Genomic DNA, 27,043 nt, shown 5'->3' on the forward strand with positions numbered 1-27,043 from the left:
TTGTATTTGTTGAAAAGGAGGTTAATTGTATGTGATATCAATTGTATGACATACGCATGCTCTCCTAGAAATGGATTTACATCCAGGTAATGTCTTTTTTTTCCCCATTTACTTTAACTTTGTGAAGAATGACAAGATGCAAACAGCCTGGTTAAATTATCTCTCTTTATTAAAGTGCACTGGAAAAAAACAAAAAAAACAGGATTCATATTAGAAACATTAACAAACTTACTGATACAAAAATCAGAGTTAGAGGCATTCAGAGTTACAAAAGTGAAAAGCACTTTGAGAGAGGAAGTGACAAGAGAAGCCATAATTTGCGCTTCTTATGGAACTGATGTTTACTGGGACTAAGAAGTTGAGACCGCCATCTGGATCAGTTGGCAGCGTCTGTTGTGACAAACTTTCATCTGAAAACTTGATCTGGTTACTGAGATTGTGAGTTGAAATATCAGTACAGATAAAATAACTTAAGAGCTTCTTCATGTAAAAAAGTAGCAAATAGATTTATTTTCAGCAATGATACACTGTAAACTGGTTAATAAACATAGACATTACAAAATACATCTTATTCAAACATCTCACGTATGTACATACTCAGTTAAAGGAATGATTGCCTTTCAGAGCACAGTTGGTCCACTGGAGAGTTACAACCTGACACGCTTTGTTGAGCCAATTTACAATGTGTATACATTCATTCTCTCTCTCTCTCTCTCTATGTGTATGTGTATGTATATATATATATATATATATATATATATATACATACATACATACATATATTTATATTTATTTATATATATATATCTATATATCTATATAGATATTACATCTCGACATTAAGTCTGAACAGATATGTAAGGTAGTATTCTGACAAGACTGCACAGAGCCAGACTTGTAGGAAATTGATAAGAAAGGACACACCAAGCCTCTAATAATTCAACCCATCAACGCACACACGCACTATTCGATCACCCGGAGCCTGCAGAAAATGAGGAGTTCCGCAGAGTTCAGCTATGGCTTAAGGGGCATTTTCAAAAACAGATGTTTAAAAGACTAGGAAGACAACTGAGCTGCTGTCTTTTTGTCTGGAATGAATATCACTTTTCATCTTTTCTAACACATTCGCTACGTCAATGAACAGAGACTATGATTCCATTAGTCAGATTAGTGTGCATGTGAAAGTGATTAAAAAAAGAATGTGATTTCCAAACAATGGGTAAACCTTGAAAAAAATAACATATTGTACATTAATGATAACAGTGTTTAAGGCACAGTCTGTATAGTTGGACCACTATTGCCAAGAAGATAAAGTGAAAATCTGGGTTAAGTAATCTAACTTTTGTCATTCAGTGATGGCATTACATCAGTTTTTCCTGATTTGATCAACAGTTTTGGCCTTCCGCTCATCTGAGAAAATGAGCTTTCGTTGTGTTAGGTAGATGTCCCAACGATTTAAAAAAAGTGCTACACAACACACTTCATAACACCCATCCAGAGTATTCCAGCAACTGCCATCCACAACTACACTTTTGCATTTTAAGTCCAAGAGCATCCCGACCATGCCATTTACTTTTGACTAGTCGCACAACTTTGTCTAATAACTGCATTGGATGAAATGCCGGTTTTCAGAGGTTCACAGGCAGAAAACACACAGGGACAATTCTGGACCACACGTAGGGTCAGAATCTGCCATTTTAACTTACACTTACAAGCACGGTACTTTGAGGAACTTTCCAGGCTTTGCATGTCTGCTGCATATCTGTAATGTGTAAACTTTAGCAGTAACTTGGTTATCTTGGTTCTCTGAGTAGCATGAGCTTGAGATGCTTACTGCAGACTCCCAAAGTATATTTTAGAGTTTTTAAATGAATGCCATTTCAGAAGTTGGTCTGTATGTCATATTTGCACACTTCTTAATGTCACTTACTTCAAAAGGTCCCTTTTATACGACAGTTGGAGTGTCAGCCAATCACAAAGTTCCAACATTGTGGTAGAATTAACAATCATTAATAGCCAGGGGCTATCTAATTAGCTCTTCTGTCAGACATGAAAAAGACTATAGTAGGTAGTTTTTAACTTCACTCTTCATATGTGTTTGTTTGGGGTAACAAAACCCAGCAAAGATCACCGAATCAACCAGTTAGCTGCTTTTAGCGCTGACTAGTTAGTTGGGCAGGATTTGAAGTTTACAGATTTTTTTTTTTATATATATACATATGAGATAAAATTTGAAAAATCAAAACGAATGCTGAATCCACTTTTTTTTGCTATAGAAATGTGAATTTCTGTAAGTATTTGCAATTTATAATGCTGACTTTATTTAATTGATCTAATTTATAAAATGCCATTTGGGGTTTCATGGTCTTCTCTTTTTCTTAGTTCTGAATTCTGCCAGTCTGGAATAAGACGGAGCCCAGTAAACATACCGCTTTAACCGTAAAACAGCACAGTCCTGCTAAAACCAAACCTTGGGAGTCCTAGAGACCTTCGAGAAGACATTGGATATCATGGAATTGGCCTCAGAACTCATCTTCCTCTGAGCTGAGGTAATTCTGCTTCTTCCTCACATTCCAGTGCAAACACTGGGCCAAGCTCTCGAACCAGTCGTTGACGGGATCGCGGAAACAGATGGAGGGCACAGGGAAGCAGGAAGTAGTGATCGTAATACTGGAAAACAGACACAAGAAAAGAGCAAATGTGAAAAGAAGCCTTGTCTCATTACCTGTGGGCTGAACCAGGAAAATGAAGAACGAGAACAAAAGAGGAGGTGTTGACATCCGAGCCTTTAACACAACTTCCTCCTGAAGCAACACTGGGTTTCTCTTGAAAATGTTTTCATAATTCAACATGGCTGTCAGCTCATTTTAAAAAGCAGACAGGTGATTTAATTTAGATGAGTTAGATAAATGAAGAAGTGGGATCTGCCCCAGCAGACACACAGTTGATAAGGTTGCATAAGAAAGCTGCCAAAGGAGTTAAACTCGTTAGCCATCACCTAATCTGGGCTTGTTTTTGTTTTTTTTTTGCTTTATTTAGCTCACCCATATGGGTGTGATGGGCTGCTGTGGACTAACCTGTCGCCGTGGCAGATCTCTTGTCTCTTTCTTCCATCAAATGAAACCCAGGCTGTGTTTCTGGCGTCACGTGAGAGCATTATCTGGCAAACAGGACAAAGAAAGAGTGTGGGTTGTTTTGTTCACAGAGAACATGTTTACACCACTCCTGCTCACTTATAGTATTTACTCATGCTTATATGACAAGACTGAACCAGTCAGACAGATGTACTATGGGTGTTAAAACAGAAGAAAATGGAAGGCCTAAACAATCCCCTTCACTGACAGCCTCAGTCAGTGTAAGTACCTTGAGCTCCACCCCAGCAGGCACCACAATGGGTCTGAAGGAGAGCGAGTGTGGGCAGATGGGGGTGATCATGATGGCTGGGACGTTGGGATGGATCATGGAGGCTCCTGCTGCCACGGCATACGCTGTACTTCCTGTGGGTGTCGACACTATCACACCTGAGGACACACACAGACATACACACAAACGCTATTAGCTAAAAGCTGGCAACAAGCAACTAAACACTGCCATTGGCAATTCGTTTTGAATTTTATATATTTATTTATTTTTTTGTCCTTTGGATGACTGATATGTGAGAAAACGTGACTGATGCCTTCGAGTTTGTGCAATATACACCAGCTTTAAATGGTCCATTGTTGTTTTTTATAAGCATTACTCTTAATATGTAGTTATTACTCCATGGCTGATGAGATGAAAACTTCCCTTTTTGGTCAGCACGATGATGACATGGCCTTTTTATGGTGTAAGGTATAAAACTTTTTTGAAAGTGAGCAAATTAATTAATTGTTAACCAGCAGTTTCTCACGTATTACGACTACTAACATAGATGTGAATCTTTTGGATTCTTTAAATATTTTCGATGAGATATCAGGGCAAATTTTTTTTTTATTTAATGAATGCCCTCTAAAAGTGTGCAGAGAGCAGTGTTTCCTCTGCCCACATGCATCCCTATCTTGTCAGGGCTGAAAACACCTGACTCCTGCAAAGGAAAGTGTATTTGTGGCATCTTGAACGACAACACGAGTCCTATCTGATGGTCGTGTCACCACTCTCTGACTCTAGACAGTAGCACAGTGCAGCGCTGAACAGAAATAAAGATCCTCATCCCACTCACCGTCTCCCTGCACGGTGGTAATGAGGTGTCCGTCGAGGAAGAGGTCGACATTGGAGAGATATGACGAGGGTCCTCTGTCCACCACCACTTCGTTCAGTACCTGAAAACAGACACATCCTGTGTTAACTTCTTCAGTCAGGCCTCCCCTAAACTCGGTCTGCCGCACCAGTTACATGCTGTGTGACACCAGAATGTTTTAATGACACACATGCACGGAAGAAAAGAGAAAAAAAAAAAAAGACGTTTCACGTCACAGCCAGAGGGGCTTAAATCACAAGTCGAAGCATTCATCACCCCTTTAAAAAGATTTTTCACAAAGACAATTAAGCTCATACCTGCAGTCAAGCCTACGTGGGGCAGATTTAATGACTTTGTTTTGCTCATGTGGGTGTTGAAAAACAGAATGAGTCTCCCCACAATCATGTCAGTCAGTGTGAAGACAGCTGAGTCATTGTGACACTGAATGGGTGTTGACATATGTGGCCGAGACCAAGGAGGCGGCGGTTGACTTCAGAAGGAACAAGTTGGCCTGGAAAGCCAAGACCAATGCAGTGTACAAGGTGATGGTCAAACTCTTCTTCCTGAGAAAGCTGCGATTGTTCAATATCTGCAGCAAGATGTCGGAGATCTTTTATCAGTTTTATCACTTGTTGTGGCAAGTGCGATGTTCTCCGCTGTGGTGTGCTGGGGAAACAGCGTTGGAGTCGGCGATAGGAACACTGATCATGACATGGTGGTGGAGAGGAGGACAAAACTCTTATCTGATTAATCGTATGGTCGCTGTGGATTTGTCACCATTATGAAACGGCTCAAATCAAGCAATCTGATTGGCTCATAAGTGTCAATGAGCACAATTAACTATGATGTGAAGTGACTTTCACAGACCTGTATCTCTGCTGAAAGCTAGGTGGCAAGCTAAGGGTGTGGCAGAGGGACAAAATAGCAGCATGCAAGTCATACATTTAAAAAAAAAATGCAGACAGCATTAATTTTTACTGTTGTTAATGGCGTGCTACCCAGAGTGTTGAAAATATCCGATCACTTATCAAAGAATTAGTTTGTCTTGACCGTCCTCACACAGAGCTGTCAAAGAGAGAGACATGCATTCATGCGCATGCAGGCAGGGAGAGTGAAAATGCATTTCCTTGTGAGCAAGACATACTGGTTTAAGTTGCAGACATTACCTGATACTGCACGGTTTTGCGGCTACTTTCAATGTCCCCGTTGGTCAGGATGATGCCCTTTTCATCCACTCTGGCCATCTTCTCCCAGTTCTCTTTGAGCACCCGCACTTTCAAGCGACTTCGCAGGACAATAGCAGCATTTCCTAAAAACAATGCAGTTTGTCTTGTGAAGAAAAACTCCTGCACATGTGAGAGTGTTTTTGCCTTAGAACACCCGAGGCTGAGAAACAAGTTCCAGAACATTGAGTACCTTCGATGATTTGGGTGACCTGAGACTTGTATGTGTCGAATTTGAAAGGTGTCAGGAAGCCCAGGGAGCCAAGGTGGAAGGCCATAACAGGTGGAACGCTTCCCTAGATGTAAACAGGGAAGTGAGGCTTATGAATTCACCAGTAATACACTGGAACATACATATTTATACAACATATCACATGGACTGTTCATGTGACTGCGTTGTTGATTACCTGGAAGAGCGAAGACGCATATAGCAAAGTCCCATCTCCGCCAAGACAGATGATGAAGTCAACACAATTTGAGATGTCATCAAGATCTAGAAAAACACCCAGACAAATAACCATTTAAATACCTTGCAGAATAAACACAAATGATTTTCCCATATATAGTTGTCACATCAGAGATCATTTCAAACCTTCTCTGAACGTGCAGAATTTCTTCGTAATGGCGCCAAAGTTTTCATCCCCTGAAATGGCCGGGTCTTCCAGAACCTTTTTTTCCACGTAAACAATCAAGTTTTTGGCCTACAACAGCAGCATAAAAGAAATAAAAGTCAATAACAGCACCTGCCTGCATCTAAACAGACCATATCCATGCCAGTACTGACTGTTGTTTAATTCTCTACTGGATCCATTGTTTTCATTGTTAGATGACGAGACTAGAATATGAATGTGTAACAACAGCCAAAGAGTGGCCTGCTACTGACATGCACAGTCCTGGTCACTGTAACAAGAATAAACAGATCAATAAGACGGACAGACTGACAGACAGTTTGAACGGATTACATCATTAGCCTGACCCCTCAGCAGCTTCCCCTCCACAAACACTGGGGTCAAGCCAGGTGTGTTGTTGTGGCCAACCCTCAGAGGCGTCAGCATATGTCGTACCTCTGTGAGAAATGTGCACAGTTCTTTGAAAGGCTGAAGCAGACTGGCATCCCGGATCTTCTTGATGACAAGGACACTTTTTGGCGGCTTATTCCACGTCAGTCTCTGGCTGGCGGGGTCCTGAATGTGCCTGAACACACAAACACCACTTTCACCTCAGGAATGAAAAACAGACTCAGCAGCACCCCTGCAAAGGGTTCCTCTGGAAAAAAAAAATCGAAAGCAAAATAAGATCTGGCAGCAGTTGCGACCTGAGAGCGGAGACTCAGATCTTAGCTGATGTAAGACATGTTAACTAACTGTATCGTAGCATTTATCATAACCAGAACTGCTTAGTACTGATCCACTTAGCGATAGCAGCTTAAAGTCTAGCTCTGTTACTGCTCAGTGTCCTTTACTGTACTGTTAACCCCCAGTGTGTTGCCTGCAGGGAAATCACCTCAGCTCAACCCTCCACACACAGATATTTTTAACACACTGTGACATCTAGAGGAAACATCCATGTAAGAGGCAAAATCGTGTTTGTAGTGTGCTCCACAGGTCAGCTCGTGAAGTTTTTGTGCATTCTGGGATGGTGAACAGGCCAAAATGCGTCAAAGTTCAAAATTAAAATTGCACAGAGTCCAACAACAATGTCTGTTGACTTGGGTTAGTTCCAGCTCTGTCATACACGGGGTGTTAGGTTAGCCCGATTGCACAACAGGCTGCAGTCTGATTCTCGTTCAAGAGTTTGTTTGTGTGATATGATCACAGCCATGAAGCTGCCATTTTCTAAATAAAAAGAAGTGAGCATTCATACATTTTTGTATTGGCTCGATGTGAGCTGCCGCATGCGTTGCAGAGTAGTAGTTATGAAAGGATGAGTCAAGAGTTGAAGCAGTAAAGTCATTGGAGTCTGAAGAAATAAAAAAAAATGAAAATCCACATACACAGCTTTGTCTTTTTCTCTCAAATAAATGTCATGGATTTGAAAAGGGCCGTGTTGCTACTGGCAACGCATTTACAGAACATTCTAGTCCAACTCATCCCATAATTCCCTAGGCAGCAACTTCATAAAATATCTCATGAGTCAAAGGATCTATGCATAATCTATATGTGCAAGCAGGCCGATAGCAGCACAGGCTGCCTCCAGCTGTTTCCTCTGCTTTAAATAAAAGTGACAACTTAATATTGTAAAGCTTAAGAGTCTCATAGCCGTGAGTCCCTCAGTGTTCTCTGCCGTAAATCACATCTTTTCACTTTTCTTTCCACTGTGAGCTCCTGCTCAACAGGATGATTGGGTCTTCCGTTCATGATAGATCACCCACTCGATGAATAAATATTACATTTATCACACAAACTTAAGATCAACCATAGAAATGTGAAAGCCGCAGAAAATAAAATAATCCTGCCCTTCCACTTCTTCACTCTTCTGACATGCAGCATAATATAACAAGACTCAAGGCTGAACATAAATAACTGTGCGACCAGTAATTCAAATACACACCACGCACACACCTCTTAATGAAATGCTTCACAAACCCTAACCACACCAAACATTATATTAAGATGCATACTAAGAACACATCTTGTTCCTGTACACTGAAAAACATAAAACCACCTGAAAATGTTTTGCAATCAAAAAGAAAACCAGCACAAACTAAAACTTACAAATTGCCACATGCTTTCCAAAAGAGGTAAAGACCAGTGTCAGACTGTGTTGCATGTATAGGCTGTTATCTTTTCCCATTTTCTAAATTAAATTAACCTGAATGAACCTGGATAAACGGACAAGCAAAAATGGAAAATGAAACCGTGTGAGGCGGAACAGAAAGCAAGACTTCATTAGCATCTGAAACAGAGTGGCGCTGTGATCTATTCATCAACGTTTTCTCCTCTGACCACCTCAAAGCATCCACACCCTGACCTTCTGCTTTCATTCATGCAGCTCGGTCCACATCACAGGTCCATGCTCTTCCTGAACCAGAATGTAACAAAATGCAAAAAAAAAAACAAACAAACAAACAAAACACTTCAGTGTTACAACCACCAATTGATGTGACACAACTGAACCTTGAAATACAATAGATAAAAACAAAAACATCTCACATCCCCCGAAGGCTCACAATGGATACATGTTTGGGTACTTGTCCTTTAAAAGGACAACATAATTTCTACTGATCTGCTTTGTTCAAACATTTGAAGCAGAGCTCTGGTTAATATTACAAAAGCTCACAGCAGTGACGCCCCTGCGCGACATCTGCGCGAACAGTCTGCTGATGCCAGTTAATATTTCACCAACTAAACCATGTTCTTTCTGTTTACAAAGACACAGGGCAGATGTTAGAAAAGCCTCTCACCATTTCCACACTTTGTTCCCTGTGTGGTTCCCTGGGGTGTCCTGCACTACGCACTGGTTGAACTTCATGACTGTACACATGTAACAAAGAATGCTGCCTCAGGTTGACTCAGGTGGAGAACGGATCTCTGCTCAGTCAGCCCGCTCTGAAAAAAAGTTCCTGCTCATTCTGCCTCTAACAACTTCCTCGAATGCAACACATTGTGGAGCAGCTGAAGAAAGGAGAGTCTCTTTGCGTCTTGTGGTTGGGCTGTGAGTCAGCTGCCGGCTGTCTGAGAGGCAGAGCGAGGCAGAGAGTCTGTCCATGCACCGACGTCCGGCTCTGCTGTCAGCTTCAAACCGCTCGAGCTGGATTCACACCGGCTATATTTGTTCCAGTCAGGACTTAACGCTAAAGCTTCCCTCTGCATTCTGCTGCTGAGTTAAAGCTCTCACTTATCTTAAAGTTGATTCGTCTCAGGCCCGCCCACCTGACCGGGCTGAACACACCCATTTAAGGGGAAGGCCTTTCCTTATTGGACAGGTGTGTTTTACAGAAACATCACCACTGCTCCTAAACTAGAAATTCCACTGTGACGACATCTATTATAGCTCTGAGAGCTGAGCATTGTTCCACACTGACTTGAAACCATTGGGGATTGAATATCTTTCAGTCAGATAAGAATATAAAACTTCATCTTTTGCGACTGATTAACTGATCACTACTTGCTGTATTATGACCGGTTTCCAGGAAGAAATTGAAAGGTCTGGTGACCTGCAGAAAGGGGAAGTCCAGGTTATAACATATGAGCAGGGTTCTGTGAGTAAATGATGCAAGAATGTATTATGGGAAAATAACAGGATGTCCTTGAGTTTCCCAATCGTGCCAATGCAGTCATTAGAATTAATCAAACACAAACATGTTAATTCAGACATTTGAACATGCATGCATCCAAACGGGTAAACTTAGTGATGGCATCCACGGACGTAGTACCGTGCAGGGTAACTTCATCCATTAGAGTAAATTCTGTTTAAAAAAAAAAAACAACACTACTGTCCCCTTTACAAAACTCTACCAACGACTCTACCAGCTTAAGAACACATTCAGAAATAGAAAGTCACTCCTGTCCATGTCTATTTATTCATATTTGTATTTATTATGTAATTCAGATTTTCAATTTTCTGAAATTATTGTATATTAAATGAAAATGATTTTTAAAATTGGAATTTGATGCATCTACCTGTCAAGTATCCCGGTGATGTGCATACATCACACTGTCTTCTTGTACACTGAAAAGTTTGAAATGTAACCGAAGTTTTAACACCTTTAACCTTACAGTGTTTACTTTCACAGAGCAGTCTCTTCCAACACTGTTACATACTGCCATAGCAGGAAGCTGCTACTGGAAAATACAAACTTACCAGGTCAGAGTACAAAGACAAAACTGTGCTTTTGATTTGATTTCTATTTACAATTAAATATGAGTAACTATAGCAGTGATGTTTTGTTGTTTTTAAAGACACTATAATGATGTTTGTTCATCCATATGGGCCAAGTGCAATGAGAACAGTCATTAGATGATGTAATGCATAGCTCTTGTGATATGTTACCGTGTTGACTTGACAATGGTTGACAGATAAGACTGAGTTAAAAAAAAAAAAAAAAGTAAGACAACGTAGCTGGAAATCTAGTGACTGCTTGGCTCATTGTGATGGATCTTTCAGGGTGTGGTTAAGATGTCAGGTGGAAGAAACGATTGGAATTTCTGTTTAAATGGCAAATTCTTCCAACCATTAATGCCCAAAGCAACCAAAAAAAAAGAGAAATACACAAACTGGCTGGCTGTGCCTCCTGTCTGCACTGAGCAGTATCACAACCACACCCATCCACAGATACTGAACGAGCAGTCCAGTGTCAGTTTCCAGTCTGCAAAGTTTTACTTTAATTTGAAACGTTCTTCTTTCTTTTCTTTTTTTTTGCGTTGTGCAATAACATATAACCCATACTGCCTCCAATCAAGCAACATAAATACCTTTGGTATTTCTGAAGCAGCTCTGCCTGAAGCTAGGAACCTTTAATTTGCTGTCGAGGCGGCCTGGTTTTGCTGCTTTTAACCTGTCTAGCAGCTTTGAGCAAGTTAATCCATCAATTACTACCATCTAAATACAAGCTGTGCTGGGAGCCACTTATGTGACTGTGAGGGTGAAAAGGTTGGCAGCCTGACAGCCTGACAAGAGTTTAACGCAGTCTGTCATGTCTGCACTCGTGTATTTATTCTGAAAATCTATGCAACAGTGTAATGCAAGACAGTAACTTGTATGGCTCTCATCTATAACACAATCCATCAACGATTCAAAATACATGGCAGCACGGGTGGTCGAGTGGTTAGCGTGGATACCATGCTACTGCAGTGCCCTGGGTTCGATTCCAGACAGGTCACTTCCCTCTCTCTCTCCCTGTTTCCTCTTGTCCTCTCTACCACATATTAATTATATTAAAAGCCCCTAATTTAAAAAATGTTTACATTTTAAAAATAAAAAATTTCATATATATGCCGTTGTGAAGAGGCCAGTAGATAAGATGCATGATTGGTGCTGATAAAATCATCTTGTAATTTCATACTCATGATGGATTGGATTATATCTTCAAACTGTAATGTGTGGGACTACACCTGTAGGCTGATAAAGGTATTAAATGAACCTGCTCAAATGAAACATGCTCAGTATTGATTACTTCGGTGTGTATTACAGGGCTGTTGTGCTGATCACTGTGTTTCAGATCTGAAAGCACACAATAATGCCAGCTTCTTTTGTTTGTCCTGTGTGTTATTTCATTGTCATCGCAGTTCTGTAAGTGAATTAACAGATCTTTTGGACAATTTTCAGCCCTGATGCCAATTAGATATTTTATTATTCATATAACTTAGCAGAACAGAACAGAGTACATTTTATCAAAATGTGTATAATATAAATCTGAGTACGGACATCATGAGCATTAACTGGAAACTCAATTCTGGAGAGGAACAAGTCACAGAGCAAACACTTCCGCAATCACAGTCATGCACAATCAAAAATATGATGTTGTGCCATTCAACTTAAGAGAAAAATAGAAATGAAAATCTGATGTGAATGTGATCTCAGATCATCATGGAAGGTGCATCACTGAAATTTACCAATCACTGTTTAAACCTACAGACTTGGACGCTTGGAAATTGACCAGATCTATGATTCTACTCCTACCAACAGCGCGTAATGCATGCTGTGTTAACACATCTGTGGTTTCAATATTTCCGTTCAAGAAACGAAACAAGATCATAAAGAGAAGAAGATGTGTGACATTGTCTGCGGCGAAAACATATTTTCCAAACTTTTACTTTGCATAATAGGATATTAGGAAATACCTTAACCAACGAGATCTAAAGCCAGACTTCATGTGGTGCATTTGGTGTTACATGGGCTACTATACAAATTTCAGTCAAGACTAACAAACACACAAAAAATAACAATGCAAACAATCCTTTTACTGTACAAATGACTGACTTTAAGCAACTTACATTACTGCATGTGGATTCTGAAGCATGCATGCCTTTGGGCCAAATGTGGTCACAGGGCTTGGTCCATGAAGTGACTGAGTCCTCCTAAAATAAAAGAGAGGCCAACATTCAGATTTAAATCACGGAAGCTGCTGGACAAGTATCGAAATGAAGACTTCAACAATTTGTTTTGAAAAAAAAAAAAAAAAAACAGTTTTCATGGGAAAAAGAGAAATGAAGAGAAATGTAAGCAATTACCATACTACTAGTTCTTCTGATGTTTTATGTCGCTCTCAGTGACCTCTCATGCTGAACAATAGGTCTAGCACCACATACTGAATTTCACAACTCTTGAAAATGATAATAATGCATTGGGAAACGGGAAACAAACAGCTCTATCTGTCCTCCCTGCAGTGCAAACACTGTGTCAGCAAATGATCAAATAGAGCCTGACAGTTTTAATAACCATTAACATGAACCCGTCAGATCAGGTCTTAATCTACACAGGAGTTCCTGTCCACAGAGCGGCTGCTTTCTGATTAGTGCTATCCAGCTGTGGGGCTACAACAAGATGGTCACCTCGGCTAAAGAAGCTTTTTTGTGCTGCGCCACATCACTCAGCCAACAAATCCTCTTAGCAATCTGATTCTGCAAAGTCACCATCTGTTGTTTTCCCCGGCCCTTAAAGCTGCATTAATTAATGTTTGAATATTAACACTGAGCAAACTGAACGTGTAAGAGATAATTTTCTGTTTTTCAGGCTGTTCAAGTTCATAGTTTTGATTTTAGTCAAGATGCTTCAATACTAACACTTAAGTTATGGCCCAAGAAAAGTCTGCAGTGTGTGTCTTTCAGCTTGTTTTACTGTTCTGCCCTTGGGTGGACAGAAGTTAAAATATGGTTTTAAGATTGAAATGGTCACCAACTTAGCAAAATAATAAGCTCAATGTTTGCATTGGTTCAGAAATGTTAATTTTCTTCCAAAGGGGCATATTGGTGGAAATAAGGATGACCATTTTCATTATAAATTAATCTTTTCAAAATTTCAACAAATCACCAGACAACCATTAAATATCATGCTTGGTATTTTGGGGAAAAGCAAATGGCAGCCTACAGTAATATTACTCAATCAGCTTGCTGATCTCTTAGTTTATTTTAGCCTTTTAACCAATCTGACTAACGAATGCAGACTGAAGCACCTTCCAGTGGGGGAACTCCCTTTCTGTCTGCTTTTTATTGGTCACTGCACTTAATCACAAGGTAACTCCCAAAGAAATCCTCCTTTTGAATTTCCTACACAGTGATTTGTTGACATATACTCACCAAAACACTTCTTTCAAATGTCACAAAAATGAGAAGTGCTCTGAAAACTTAATTTGTGGGTGTAGGTTTCAACATCGTGGGCAAGTTTAATCTCCAAGTGACTGTGCATTTCCTCATTTGTGGATCAATAATAGTCCAGATTGGTGCTTGAAGGACATTAAGACGGCCCCCGCCGTTCACTTCTCTTTGTCAGAATATTCATCACTGTTGCTAACACATGCAAACATTTTAGTAACACTTAGGGCGCACAAACATGTGAGGCCTGAAATCATTCTGTTTCCTTAGAGTATTTTCGGTGCAACCTGAGGAGAAATGTACATTTCACAAATGTCTGAGGTGGCGTAACACAAAGCATGTCACAACACCGTTTCAAACATTTCTGCAAAAACCTAGGGCAATATTAGACAAAAAACACTTATCCATTACGACTAGGTGCAAATATGCTTAAAGACACGCCGGGGTCAGGCCACTCAAACCTCACTCTAATCTCAGTTCTTGTCAGAATTCCTAAGTCAAACAATTTTATGAAATGGCCAGGACAAACTGGAAAATGTAAATGTTTGCTTTGATATTAGTCCACACAAATGTCGCAAGTCTGATAAGAATCCATTAGGGAGATTTCAAATCTACCAGCGAGACCAGGTGGGGTTCTGTTTCATACTGCTTTGGCCCGAATTTAAGCGAAGTGTGGTCTATGGGAGCACGGAACTATTCACATGCAGTTTGGCAGCTTGGAAACTCTTCTGACCTTTAACCCCGACATAATAACGACAGCTTTGTCAGCAGTCCCTGATCAACATCTACCTGTACTCGGAGGAGCTGCTGGCCGAGGAGGTGCTCAGGCTGCGGGTCTTTTTGCTGCGTCGAGCCAGTTTGCGTGCAGCCACCTCTCCTCCATCACAGGTGGAGCAGCAGTACGGGGCCGCCTCCACTTGCATCGCCTCTCCTCCTCCATCCATCTCAGACAGCCAGGCTGCAAGGTAATGAGGGGGCACATTAATCATTCATGAAGCTGGAGTTAAAAGTAACCATGAAACAATCTGGTTGAACAAACAGACAGCGCTGATCCACTGCTCCCAACTCTGCTGAAAAAAGAAGAGCCCACACCACAAAGAACTGTACTTCACATAAAATAAATGTCAGTGCAGGGCAATCAGTCTGCAATGAAGTGGGTCACATAAAATTTATGCCAATTTTAGGTTTAACTAGCCATCCCTGAAAAAAAAAAAGCAGTATGCTATTTCAACAATTCAACAAGTATTTCTCAATTTGAAATGAAAAGCTGGGGGAGCTCTCGCCACACTGTTTTAGCAAACTGGTGGAGGCTAAGCTAGGCTGGATAGCTTTGTTAAAATTTGTCGACAAGTCTGATTTCGACCAAACGTTTGGCGACAGCAAGGCGAGCGGCCGATGAGGGATGAATGGCGCCGGACTCAGATGGCCAACATGCCACACTGAGCTAACTACCGCCGTTTAGCTATTTAGCAAGCTGAGCTAATAATCAGTCGTGTTTGGCACAGAAGCGTTCACATCGTTCAACACTGGCTGTTACCCGCAACGTTACAGGGGACGACGCGGATCTGAAGCGGAGCAAACTGCCGGAGGATCAGTGTCTGGCCACCGATTCACGGATAACGCCGTTTCACCATCTTACTTTCCGAGAGAGCTGTCAACAGTCAGCTCATCACTTCCTGATCCTGGCCGACCAATCACAAGGGCTCCTGCTCGCTGACGTCATGTTGGACGACTCCACCGAACTGACTCAAACAAAGAAAACTTTGGAGAGAAATCGAAAACCTGTGCAAAAGTTTAAAACAAGGTTAGGATCAGATTACATAGCTGGAGTTAGAGTGTATATATACATGCCATTAATAGTAATACATAACCCTGCGTCCATAATACACGGTATTTATAGTGCTAATTTTAGAAAAGCAAATTACATCTTCCTTTATAGTTTATGGGTGTTTTTTATTCTACATTCTGTGGCGAATCGAAAATGTCCCAGTCTAAAAGGACAGTGATACTCTGACGGCCTCCAACTCAAATCTACCATTTCATAGCTGTGCATCTCTTCATGACATTATTTAACTAATTTTCCGGGAGTCGAGATCTGCAATTTTACAAAACAGCGCCTCCATCACACCTGAGACGTCCAGATGAGACTTGATCTGAGGTATTTTATCATCTGATCTTACTTATCTTACCCCCTCTCCCCTTAGTAATTCATCACTTTACCTCCCATGTATCCTCTTTGTTTTGTTGTTGTTGTTGTTGTTGTTTTTTAATCAATTACTCACGAACACAAATAACTCAACATATTTCCCCTGCCAACAAAATGAATAAATAAACAATATGTGGGAACCCTAGTGTTCACCAAACCCTTCTTCCTTATATCTTGTGAATACGATGTGTTTGTATATCCCCCTTCTCTTAAAAAAAAAAAAAAAAACAAGACAAGCAAACAGTTTTTGAATATTTCCTGTGAGTATGTTGCTTTTTGCTCTGTACATGATTTGTGCCATTTGAAAATGAACCAGATCAGCAGTTTCGATGTTTTTGATTGTAAGAATTCAGGATTTGTGTGCTCTCTGTAAGCAGCTTTATGAATTATCATTATGGCTCTTTTTTGTAGCATTGTAGTGATATCCCCGAAACGCTGTAGTTTCATAACTCAGTAATTTCATATATGTATCCTGCAAACATGACTTACCTTATTCAGTTGCTGTCAAATTTAAAATCTGGCTTCAGAACTCGGCTGCTGCATTGAACATTACTGTCCAGTAGGAGGCGATAACAACAGGCAGCACGATGAAAATGAACAGGGGCAACATTGTGCCCACAACAAGCAGGTCGAGGTTTCAGTTCCTGTCCTGGGGCCTTTCTGTGCAGAGTTTGCATGTTCTCCCCGTGCCTGTGTGGGTTTCCTCCCTCCGTCCAAAGACATCATGTTTGGGTTAACTGCTGACTCTAAATTGTCCGTATGTCTGAGTGTGAGTGGTTGTTGGTCTCTGTCTGTCTCTGTGTGTTGTCCCTGTGATGGACTGCTGACCTGTCCAGGGTGACCCCGCCCTCACCCAGAGTGAGCTGGGGTTGGCTGCAGCACCACCTGAGACCTGGAAATGGACCAGCAGTACAAGGTGAATGAATGAATGAATCTCTGGCCTGGCAGAGTTTCAGACAGCAGAGGGAAGCGTAGCTCTCTGTAGCCGTCCCCAGTAAACGGGGGTATGAAAGCAACTTGGCCACAGACGTGTTGAAAGCTGACACGTCTGTGGTGACAGGCCTCTCAGTAGATACACAACACCCCCCCACCGTGACACGCATATTCTGTGTGGCCACCACACAGTCAGCTACGTGGAAATGAATGTACAGAGGAGCCAGGCTGATTCACCAGTGGATAAGAAATTGTTTATTTGACTTGAACATAATTACAAGGAAACCAAGAAGTCTGCAACATTCTAGCTTCAGTGGGAACCACTCTAAGTGAATCACACCCAACACAGTAGGTCATCTCAAACTGCTTTTTATTACATCTTAAATAACAGTACATTTTAATATAGTTTCTATCTTGCATCCAGCTTTCGGTTGTACACTGACTGACTTTAAAATTAAATAAAAAAGGTGAAAAGGGAACAGTGGGGGTGCAGAGCTCTACAGTTATTTGATGGAGAAAGAGAAAAGGAAAGGGAATTTAATTAATTTTTAATATTTTTTATTTCATTTTATTTTTTGCCAACTCCAGGCCTAACGCACAATTACAGCACATTTTTTTTTGTACAGAATGTCGCAGAGAAAAAACAGAATGGAAAAAATGTCACTACTGCTAAAGAAAGAGCGTCTGTTTACAAGGAAAAGGGAACAACAGAAAACTTCTGCCATTCAGATGCTGCAAGATTTTTTTTTTTATTTTTTATTAAAGGACAGAAAAAAACCTGTTATAAAATGTTTCTTTGTAGGTGGAATTTTGTTTGCTACAGTAGGAATGAAAATTTATTTGTTCCATTTCAGATCATGTATGTTTAGGTGAATAAATGTACGTATGCATGTGTGTACAATTTTAACATTTATGTTACTTCTCAATTTGTGGAATCCCTCCCAAGTATGGACCGAGTAACCGTTTATGTTGCAGGGTTTGCTTCTCAAGTGCATAGCTTCGACATTTTCGTTGAATCATGTATGCACCGAGTAGCCAAAAACAAAAAGGAAAAAAAAAAAAAAAGGAAAGAAAAAGAAAAATATAAATACCATTGTATTGATATATTCAACAGGTTATTTTCTTAAAGAAAAACATCAAAGGACTTAATTCCATATGCACCTTTTTAAGCAATTCTACAGCATGCGATTCTAAGAGATAACCCACCCATGGCAGACAACCAAAATCTTTTTTTTTTTTCGTTTTTAACTTAAAAAGTTTCAATATCATTATTTTCAAACATTGATTTATACAACATGTCATTCACAGAGAAGTAACTGCATTTCCAAGCACGGAATGGGCACCTCTGTTAAAAGAGAAACGCCCGGATTGCAACCGGGCTAAAGTGGAGGTACTCCCTGCCCGACCAAATCACATCACCGGTCCCAACCACGGGCAACAGAAACCAGGGAAACCAAAACTAAATTAAAGAAAAACAAAAGAATAAAAAAGGGGGCCAGGAGGATTATGATCCAATGGGTTAATCTTCATTTAATTATTCTACAATGTCGCCAGACAAAAAGGTGTAAGAATGGTTAAAATGGTTTGTTTTTTTTTTTTTTTGTTTTTTTTTTTTGTTGTTTTTCGTTTTAAAAACGAGCATTCAGTATCATAAACAGCATGTGCTTGGTTAGTTAACTTTTTTCTTTAGACATTATTCTATATATGCAAAGTTTAATTTTTGTGCAAACAAAGATTTGTGGACTACACTGGGGAAAAAAGAAACAGTAAAAGTATCATGAGACTAAATATACAGAAGGGCCAGAAGTGGCTTGAGGACTCCTTGTTGAAGCTCAGTTCTCTCACTTTGTTCTCCAGTGGGATAAAGCTGGATTTAAAATGACATGATCTGGAGGTTCTTTTAGTTGTCAACTTAAAAACATTCTCTAAAATGTGTAAAGACTAGGACATAAAACAAAGCTTTGATCCTCATTTTAAACATTAACTGACAGTTCACTGATCTACTTCTCTTTAACAAAAAAATAAGAATGAAAACAACAAAATAAAAATGAACATGGCCAAAAAGCTATTAAGAGTTAGATCACTGTCATGTAATAACCTTCACTCAGACCTGTGTATAGTAAGGACGCAGGACATATTTGCTTGGTGGCGGCGGCAGCAGTGGTGGGAGTTTGTATTTTCACTTACTACAATACCAGACCATGGTCATGGGAGGAATGCACAATTTTCCCTCCATTCCATTTAGAAACCACTAAATTCTTCAAGCTTTTTTTTTTCCTTTCTTTTTTTTTCATAGCGGAATGAGTGACAGACAATTGTGCTCTTTTAAATGAGAAGGAGAGAGAGAAAGAGAATTTTTGCCCTTGATAGTTTTTTGGGGTGTTTGGAGTCAGTATCATGGTGTTTTTGAAAATATTGGATATGCAATAAAATCGAACATTGTTATGTTGGAATGGTCTTCCACGCAACTTTGGAGTCCAAATGCCATCTGTAAAAAAACAATTAACAATATAAGAATTAATGGTGTGCATTAGCAGTTACAAACATTCATATACTTGAACAAAAAGCTAATATATAATATTCAATGCCTGATATTAGGTTATACTTGAGATCAGAGCAGAGAGAAATTGTCATTTGTCAAAAATAAATAGTTTCAGTGAATAAAAACACTTTAAATACAGTAAAAGGCTTCCAGGTAAGGTAACTCCCACTATATTTAGCTAGGATTACACTCTGCTTGATGTTTGCTCTCACTGTTTTATGTGCTGCACTTTCATTCCCAACCAACAGATGGCAATACACACAAATGCTAGGGAAGGCGCCATACTGTTACCAAACATGTACCCTGTCAGCCATCACTGCTGAAGCTTCCTCTCACTTTATTTACCTTCAGACTCTAGTTCCAGATCTTGAGGAAGCTGTCCCAGGACCCTGTTGCCACTGCCATGCCATCGTCAGTCACACCCAAGCAACTCACCCGGTTGTCATGACCAGCCAGGACACCTGCAGAGACAGCACAGACTGAGACACTGCAACAAGCCTGCCTACTGTCTGACAGCCAACATTCTCAGTTATACGTGGCTACCAAGACCAAATTACATTGATTCATCTCCATATTAACGTGATGTCTGTGGAAACCTGTGCTGCTTTCTGTGGAGTGAAAAACAGATAAGGGGAAGCAGGTTTCAAAGCTTTTGGGTTCTGACACCCACCTGCCTCATATGTTTTACTTTGTTTAAAACCGTCAGATTAGAAATGATACTGACCAAGCTTTAGAGTTTATGTCTCTATGCGTGTGTGATATTTGAAATATCCTGCTCAGATGTAGGCCTCCTCTGATCCCTTTCCCACAACGCAGTCAATAGCTGTAAAGTATTCATAGCTCTACAGAGGACCCTGTCTCCCAGAGCAGGTGACTACTGGTATATTAACAGCAGAAAAAAATCTCTAGAGAAGTTACTTCCTGATCAACACTTATATAACATTACTTGGACAAAACTGCACAACAATCAGCTGAATAAATAATTATATATAGACTAGACCAATACTGCTTCTCTGGTAAATGGCAATGCAAGGGGTGTCTGTCGTCGTGTTGCAAAATTTGAGGCCATAAGCCCTGTAGAGTACACATGCAATTGCTGCTTAAACCACAAAGACCAACAAAGACGCTCCATCATATATAAATTAAGTGGAAATCCTAACAAATCTTTATCTCGCATTTGCAACCAACTTTAAATAAAGGTTGCCACTGGCCAATATACCCTTTAAATACATGCAGTGTGTTCAGTGGTACCTGCCAACACGCAACAAATAAAATACAACCTTAACTTTATTTGGACAAAGCTGCTTAAATACTGTCAGGTTTCATGCCTAAAAAACAGTAATATGTTTAACTCCACTTTGCACTTCGCGAACCAGCTTTGCTGGCTTTGACGCCGAGAAGAACTCAGCATGCTGGTGGAGTTTGATGTCCAATGTTTGATTTGCACCAAATACAGTTTCTAGTATGATGGCCAAAATTCTATTTTTGTCTGATCACAACATCAGTTCTCTTCCAGTTTTGCCTTCAAGCAAGCTCTAGTCCACGTCATGTGAGTTTTTTAAACAAGCATAAAGCTGCAACTTGTAAAGCAGTCAGGCAGGAGCTGTTGTATGACTGTCTCCCATCGCAGCCATTGATCCCTGCAGCTCTTTCAGAGTACCCACAGACCTCATGGTGGTTGGCTGTATTCAATTCAGTGCCTTGTATCCTTAACCTGATTGCTATTGCTCAGTTAAAGTTTCATAACTTTATTCAAAAATACTCAGATGTGACTAAACTTTTTCCACTGTCCAAACAGTCAATCAAAACCTACAGAAATGTGCAGCATTGGTCTGTCTTGTCATCCATCTCTGACATGACTGAGGTTTGGTGCCTGACAAGGACCCATTCATAACCCATCATACTTGTTGGCCTTTTGATATTCATGAGATTGGCATGGCCAACCAATTTCAATGCTTTCTTCCTTTAGTGCTTTACTTTATAGAAAAGAGACTGTGGTGGAAGGCGTGTGAAACCTGGACACAGTTGTGTACCATGGCCAGGACACGAACACTATACTTCTTTACACACCTTGAACCCAACATTTTGGACTGTGCTGGCACAGAACCTTGACATTTATGACTGGCTCATCTGAACACTGACCACCACTGTAATGGCCAGACCTGTTGATACTGATTTCATGACACACATGACACATCAGTTATAGTACTTATAAGTGAAAAAACACATCATCTCTTTTTTTTTTACATTTTCAGCGGTACAGTGTGGATTTTTGTTTAAGACATTGCTATTTCAATTAAAACTGTTGAAAAGGCATATATTTATGATGCTGCATCTTTTGGGAAGTGTTTCAGGGCTGTGTGGTGGCTTACCAGCACGGTCAGCCTTCAAAGTGTCCCAGACATTGCAGTTGAAATCATCATAACCGGCCAGAAGTAGACGGCCACTCTTGGAAAATGCCACAGAGGTGATACCGCAGATGATGTTGTCATGTGAGTAAACCATCAGCTCCTGGTCAGCACGCAGATCAAACAGCCGGCAGGTAGCGTCATCTGAGCCTGTGGCAAAAGCGTTGCCATTGGGGAAGAACTGCAACAGAGATAAAAGGGAATTTAGTTTAAAATCAGTACTTCTCTCCTTGAATTCTGTGCTTTAAAATTGATGTAGGAAATGTAACTTAAACATCATGATTTACTTTGTGACTGTCTGAAGTTATCTAGAATACTTCATTCGCTATATTGTCACTTCAAAGTGTAAATATTTGGCACCTAATCATCGTTTTCCTTTTTCTTTTTATAGAAATTGTCATGTGCTTAAGAATATAGTATCTGGGTTACTATTTAAGAAACAATTATCTGGTATCACAACTATGAACTCCTTTAAAACGTCTGCAGAAGGTCATAAGCTCCCCATTCATATCCCGTCAAAAGATCTCTTCGTTGAGAAGGTAGGCTGTAGAGGGTAGGAAGAAAAATTTTTAAATGCTGTGTTATCGTAATGGCCACCATCCCCAAATCAATCTGCTTCATGATTTGGAGTTTGGGCTCTGACAGACTTGATATGGGGATGTCTTGAATGTCTAGGACCTTGGTATGATTTGTATATAACATGTAAGACCTGGGCATGTGTATGTGTCTGTCTGTTTGGCCTTACACAGATGGCGTTGATGTCTGACTCATGGCCAGTGAAGGTCTGTCGGCACATTCCTTCTCTGATGTCCCAGAGTTTGGCCGAGGCATCACAGGCTCCAGACACAAACAGCCTTGTGTCGGGTGCCAGAGAGAGACTCATGACATCACCAGTGTGACCAGCAAATGTAGTTGTCTGCTGACCAGTCTCAATATCCCACAGAGCACTGGAAGAAAGCAGGACGAGCACCGTCAAATATCGACTGCAATACATGAAACTAGATCTAGAGTCAATAAAGAGGGAAACTGATGAGCCCTGACATGAAGCTATGTTAAGCTAGTCTCTTTTAAACCACTGGGCTAAAAGGTGGCTCACAAGTAGACAGTGTTGGTTAGAAATTCAAACATTGATGCTGAAAACTTAGATGGTATAAATATATACATAAAATTACACAGATGTTGTCACTAAGGATAAATACCCACAGACAGTGGACAAAATAATATGTTTTACAACCAACAGCACAACTGAACTAGAGCCAACACACAAGTGGTGTGTCAAATGAGATTGGGTGCAATTTCAAAAATTACCAGGTGGTGTCTCCAGAGCTGGTGACAATCTGGTTGTCATCCAGGAAGCGACAGCAGGACAGGTAGCCTGTAAGGAATCAAACACTGACTGAATACCTTTATGATGGAATCATTTTGGCTGATTAGAAGAAGGATATGCTTCATATTTTAACTGCTTGCACAGAAAAAGAAATTCCACTGCAATGTGCTCTGTTTTCTGCCCCGTGTTTCTTGGAGAGCTGGATAGATGAATTTGACTAACCAAGAGAGAAAGGGGAAAAAAGGCTGCAGGGGATGTAACGGGTCATGCCTTGCTTCCATGGCACATCCTTTACTAGATGGAGGAGTGCATGTACCCCTCCCTATAGCAAGGGAACTAGAACTAAAATGCTGACACACTTCCTGCATCATGTGACACTGATCAGATGAATGCTCCTTGCCTAAGAGCTCAACACTTTCATTAGTTTGAGCTGGGATATGGCTCAACCAGGTCCTGTTTTTATAGAGACAGACACAGCATGTGACTGGCATCTTTTCGATGTGAGAATAATCAAGGTTACAAAAGTACATGGGGTTCACAGTGTAAAAAAAAAAAAAAACATTCTGTGCATCAACATATACTAGAATGATTACATTTAACTGGTTTATAAGATTTAAGGAAATGCATGTAAAATGCACCAATTTGTCTAAAGTTACATTGTTTAATGGTTTTGAGCTTTTCTCTCAAAGGAAGAAGCACATTAAAACTTAGGTGTCAAATTCAAGCTAGTTCAAACAATGGAGAGAACACCAAGTGTTCAATCTCTTTATACCTCCCTCGTACTTTGTGTATCCTTTTGTTAGCTTTGTTGTTTTTTTTTTTTTTTTTTGCTTGTTTCCTTACTGGACAGTCTTATTCTTCTTAATCCCCCCCCCACCCCCAAAATAAAATGTTCCTTTAGATGCTCTACCTGAGTCATTGTACACTATAATGACACAGCATTAACGTAGTTTAGCATTAATTTACACAGAAAAGTGACAGGCATTCATTAAACTAAACCATGTTAAACTGGGTTAATGCACAAAATGAATAGTCCCATTGTCTACAAAACCGTGGATTAATTCTGAGGATAACATTATCAGTACAAATATAGTATATCAGTTCACAATGCACTACTGACATATCAAACTGACTTAAAAAAAAAAAAAAAAAAAAAAAGATCTGTCTGCTTCTGTGTGTCCAGCCTACCTGTGTGCCCAGCCAGCTCACGGCTGACACGCACATTTCCTTCACGGGTCTTCAGGTTGTAGATGGAGCAGATGTTGTCCAAGCCTCCACAGGCAACATAGTTCCCAGAAGGGGCATAGGCGCACGTCATCACCCAGGAGGAACGCAACGGGATGGCGTGAACCTGGAAAAGAGGAGGAAGATTTAATATTAGATAGTATGCAGTGACAGATGGAAGAGAGAGAGGGGAGGGCATGAGACAATGTCTGTCCGTGATATTAACTTCACCTTCCAAGGGCACAATGCCAAGTATAAATAGCTTTACTTAGCACCTTAAAACACTTGTGAATTGTTTTATAATTAACTCACGAACATTTTATAAGTCTAAATGAAACCAACTAAGAGAAATGGGTGTATCGGGGGTTAATTCTGACAAAGTCATCAGAAAAAACACTTAAAGAAATCTTGTGAAAACAAATATCTTTTCCCATTTAGAATACCTCAATATCAAGCCACTTAAGAGATGGTTCCAGATTTTTTTTTTATTTATTATTATTATTTAGCACCCTCATCTTCTGTCTGCACAGGTTAAAAAGCAATTTAAACATTGAAGTGTGGCAAGGAAACAAAGGATAACAGACATTTACTTCAGGAGATAAAAGTGGCCATTGGCTTTTTGTTTTCAAATAAACAGTTTATATTCTGTGGTGACATTTTTAATTTAACCTTTTTTTGGTTGTAATATTAGTATAGATATAAAACAGCAGAGTTGTTTAGAAATTTAGTAGCGCGAGGGTTAACGCCAGCAATACTTTTGTGAATTCAATACACACGCAAACTGCATATGTTTGAAAAGTCCTGCATGAAACAAACTGCCTGCAAATTATTTCTTTGCATTAGTATATACTAAGTTTGGTGTTTTTACCTTGTTTGTGGTGTAGCTGTCCCAAATAATGAGTTTGCCGTCTTGGGAGGCGCTGACCAAAAGCCTGATGAAAAATAAATAAATTAATAGAACTGCTCAAACTACAGATCGATTTAAAAATGATCACTCCCAAGGAGAGGAATAACAACATACACATTCAACATTCTGTGTCTGGTAAATGCCCATTTAGAGGTACTCTTGTAATTTGTATGAAACTCTGACCCGCCCTTTGCCCTGTTGTAATAAGACCACAGTCGCAGGAAATGTGTCTCTCTGAGTGTGTCTCTGACTTAAAGACTGCATTATATATTGTATGAGGTTTTAAGTCCCTTCATGTCCTTAATTTTATAAATGGTGGACATTATATGCAATCATAATCAATAAATCAATCATAGTGTATTTTTCTAAGAAGGAGAAGCAATCAGGGTTGCATGTCCAATATGCAGTCTATGTGGACACAGTGATAAGGGGTTTGCTGAAGTTGAGTCATGGAAGCCAAATATTGTGATGTTCAATATGGTTATATGCTTCAGACAAATTGGCCTTCATTCTAAATAAAATCTGCAAAAGCCAGAAGGTGAAGAAAAAAAAAAAAAAAAACAACCAAACAAACAAAATAACAAAAAAACTTGACTATGGCTTGACTAATGAACAAAACTATGTTGTGAGGTACATACACAGCCAAATGATTTTAATTTGTAAACAAGATAAACATTTAAAGCTGCTGCTGCTGCACCAACATCAGCAGGGTACAGAGAACTGACAATGCTAATCCAAAAAAGGGACTGATCCAGACAGGTGAAGCATAGTCTTTAATTTCTATGTAATTATAAAACAGCATAAATTACTTTAAAAACACAGCCACAGCCATCCCTGCATGATAAGGGCAGTTGTTTTTTTTTTTGTTTGTTTGGGTTTTTTTTTTTTAACAGGAATGATTACAAATCCAGATTCTGCCTTTGAGAGAGGGCTCCTATGCACCTCTGTGGCTGCGCTATGTGGGTGAATCCAAGAAGAGTAACCACAGTGATGGTCCCAATGCACATAGGAAAAGGAAATGGAGTGAACACACCAAGGCCTGCTGGGACTATGTAAATCTTAACTACTGGACTGGCATGAACACGCTCACATTTGCACAATCCAACGGATAATGAGTGAGGGACAGAATGGTTTGTGCTGGGAATTCTTGTCTAGAGGAAGATAGAAGTATGATCTTACCAGCCTTAAAATGAATACACTAAAATCTAGGATTGACAAACTTCAGATTAGATTGTCAATTTATGATGCCACGCAAAAGAGGATGATGCATTGCTTTGAAAGGCTCACTTTATATAGGCCAAAATCCGTTCCAATCAGTTGAATGAAGAATGAACAAGTCAAATCATGTCATTGCACTTCCCCGTCATGATTTTTAAGAATGAACAAAAATCCAGTTTTGAATTCATAATAAAATAGTGTTACTCATTCATCAGGTCTGAGTAATTTTGTTACTGTCAAGTGAAATAGCTGAGGGCAGGGAGCAGGGTGTGCGTGCAGCAGTTCTGCTATGCTGAAAAAGGAAAACAGAAGATGCAGCCCCATTTCTCATTTTAGCCTAATGTTTGTCATTGTCATCATGAACCTTAGCCGATATAAACAGCCTCAGTGATAAATGAAATGCATTTAGGTTCTTGGTTTTCATTTTTGTGTATAATTTGTGTAATGACTTAAGTTTCAAAACAAAGGTACAACCTGAGTGTCAATAATGAACAGTCTAAAAAAGAAGTTGCCATTGTGTGATCACAAACTTAGTGAAATAAATCATTGTTGTGGTATTTTAGCTGCTCAGTAATGTTATATAAAAT

The 27,043-nt window shown here is 39.9% G+C and overlaps 2 protein-coding genes across 4 annotated transcripts in view; both read right to left on the minus strand.

The window, feature by feature from the left end:
• Positions 1–145: 145 nt before the first annotated feature.
• On the minus strand, positions 146–15,365 carry nadka (NAD kinase a). Of its 3 annotated transcripts, none has more exons than XM_029506711.1 (12): positions 15,229–15,365; positions 14,481–14,649; positions 12,375–12,458; positions 6,504–6,633; positions 6,032–6,140; positions 5,847–5,932; positions 5,633–5,735; positions 5,383–5,525; positions 4,199–4,298; positions 3,364–3,521; positions 3,078–3,160; positions 146–2,670 (listed from the first exon to the last, which is right to left on the minus strand). In XM_029506711.1, exons 2-12 carry the CDS (start codon positions 14,633–14,635, stop codon positions 2,523–2,525), a joined length of 1,299 nt encoding a protein of 432 aa, XP_029362571.1. In that variant the 5' UTR covers positions 14,636–14,649; positions 15,229–15,365; the 3' UTR covers positions 146–2,522. The 3 variants fall into 3 exon arrangements, with proteins under 3 accessions (XP_029362571.1, XP_029362572.1, XP_029362573.1); XM_029506712.1 differs by having other exon boundaries at positions 15,331–15,351; XM_029506713.1 differs by lacking the exons at positions 12,375–12,458; positions 14,481–14,649; positions 15,229–15,365 and adding an exon at positions 8,843–9,263.
• A 2,637-nt stretch (positions 15,366–18,002) lies between these two features.
• LOC115045896 (guanine nucleotide-binding protein G(I)/G(S)/G(T) subunit beta-1) overlaps positions 18,003–27,043 on the minus strand; it is a 32,854-nt gene continuing 23,813 nt past the window's right edge. The window contains exons 5-11 of the mRNA XM_029505860.1: positions 25,200–25,263; positions 24,296–24,458; positions 23,089–23,155; positions 22,526–22,727; positions 21,745–21,961; positions 19,718–19,833; positions 18,003–19,318 (exon numbers count right to left, since the gene is read on the minus strand). Of these exons, the coding sequence (XP_029361720.1) occupies positions 19,727–19,833; positions 21,745–21,961; positions 22,526–22,727; positions 23,089–23,155; positions 24,296–24,458; positions 25,200–25,263 (820 nt within the window). The 3' untranslated portion in view covers positions 18,003–19,318; positions 19,718–19,726. The remainder of the gene's footprint in view (positions 19,319–19,717; positions 19,834–21,744; positions 21,962–22,525; positions 22,728–23,088; positions 23,156–24,295; positions 24,459–25,199; positions 25,264–27,043) is intronic.

The sequence above is a fragment of the Echeneis naucrates genome, chromosome 7, assembly GCF_900963305.1.
Source record: "Echeneis naucrates chromosome 7, fEcheNa1.1, whole genome shotgun sequence".
NCBI lineage: Eukaryota > Metazoa > Chordata > Actinopteri > Carangiformes > Echeneidae > Echeneis > Echeneis naucrates.

What these genes read in the sequence shown, in the direction of transcription:
- nadka (XM_029506711.1), bottom strand. Translation starts at nt 14,635, where the DNA reads ATGGATGGAGGAGGAGAGGCGATGCAAGTGGAGGCGGCCCCGTACTGC. An exon ending in AGCAGCTCCTCCGAGTACAG is followed by an intron (nt 12,459 to 14,480) that starts GTAGATGTTGAT and finishes CTTTTATTTTAG; the next exon opens with GAGGACTCAGTCACTTCATG. An exon ending in ATGCGTCTTCGCTCTTCCAG is followed by an intron (nt 5,736 to 5,846) that starts GTAATCAACAAC and finishes GTTTACATCTAG; the next exon opens with GGAAGCGTTCCACCTGTTAT.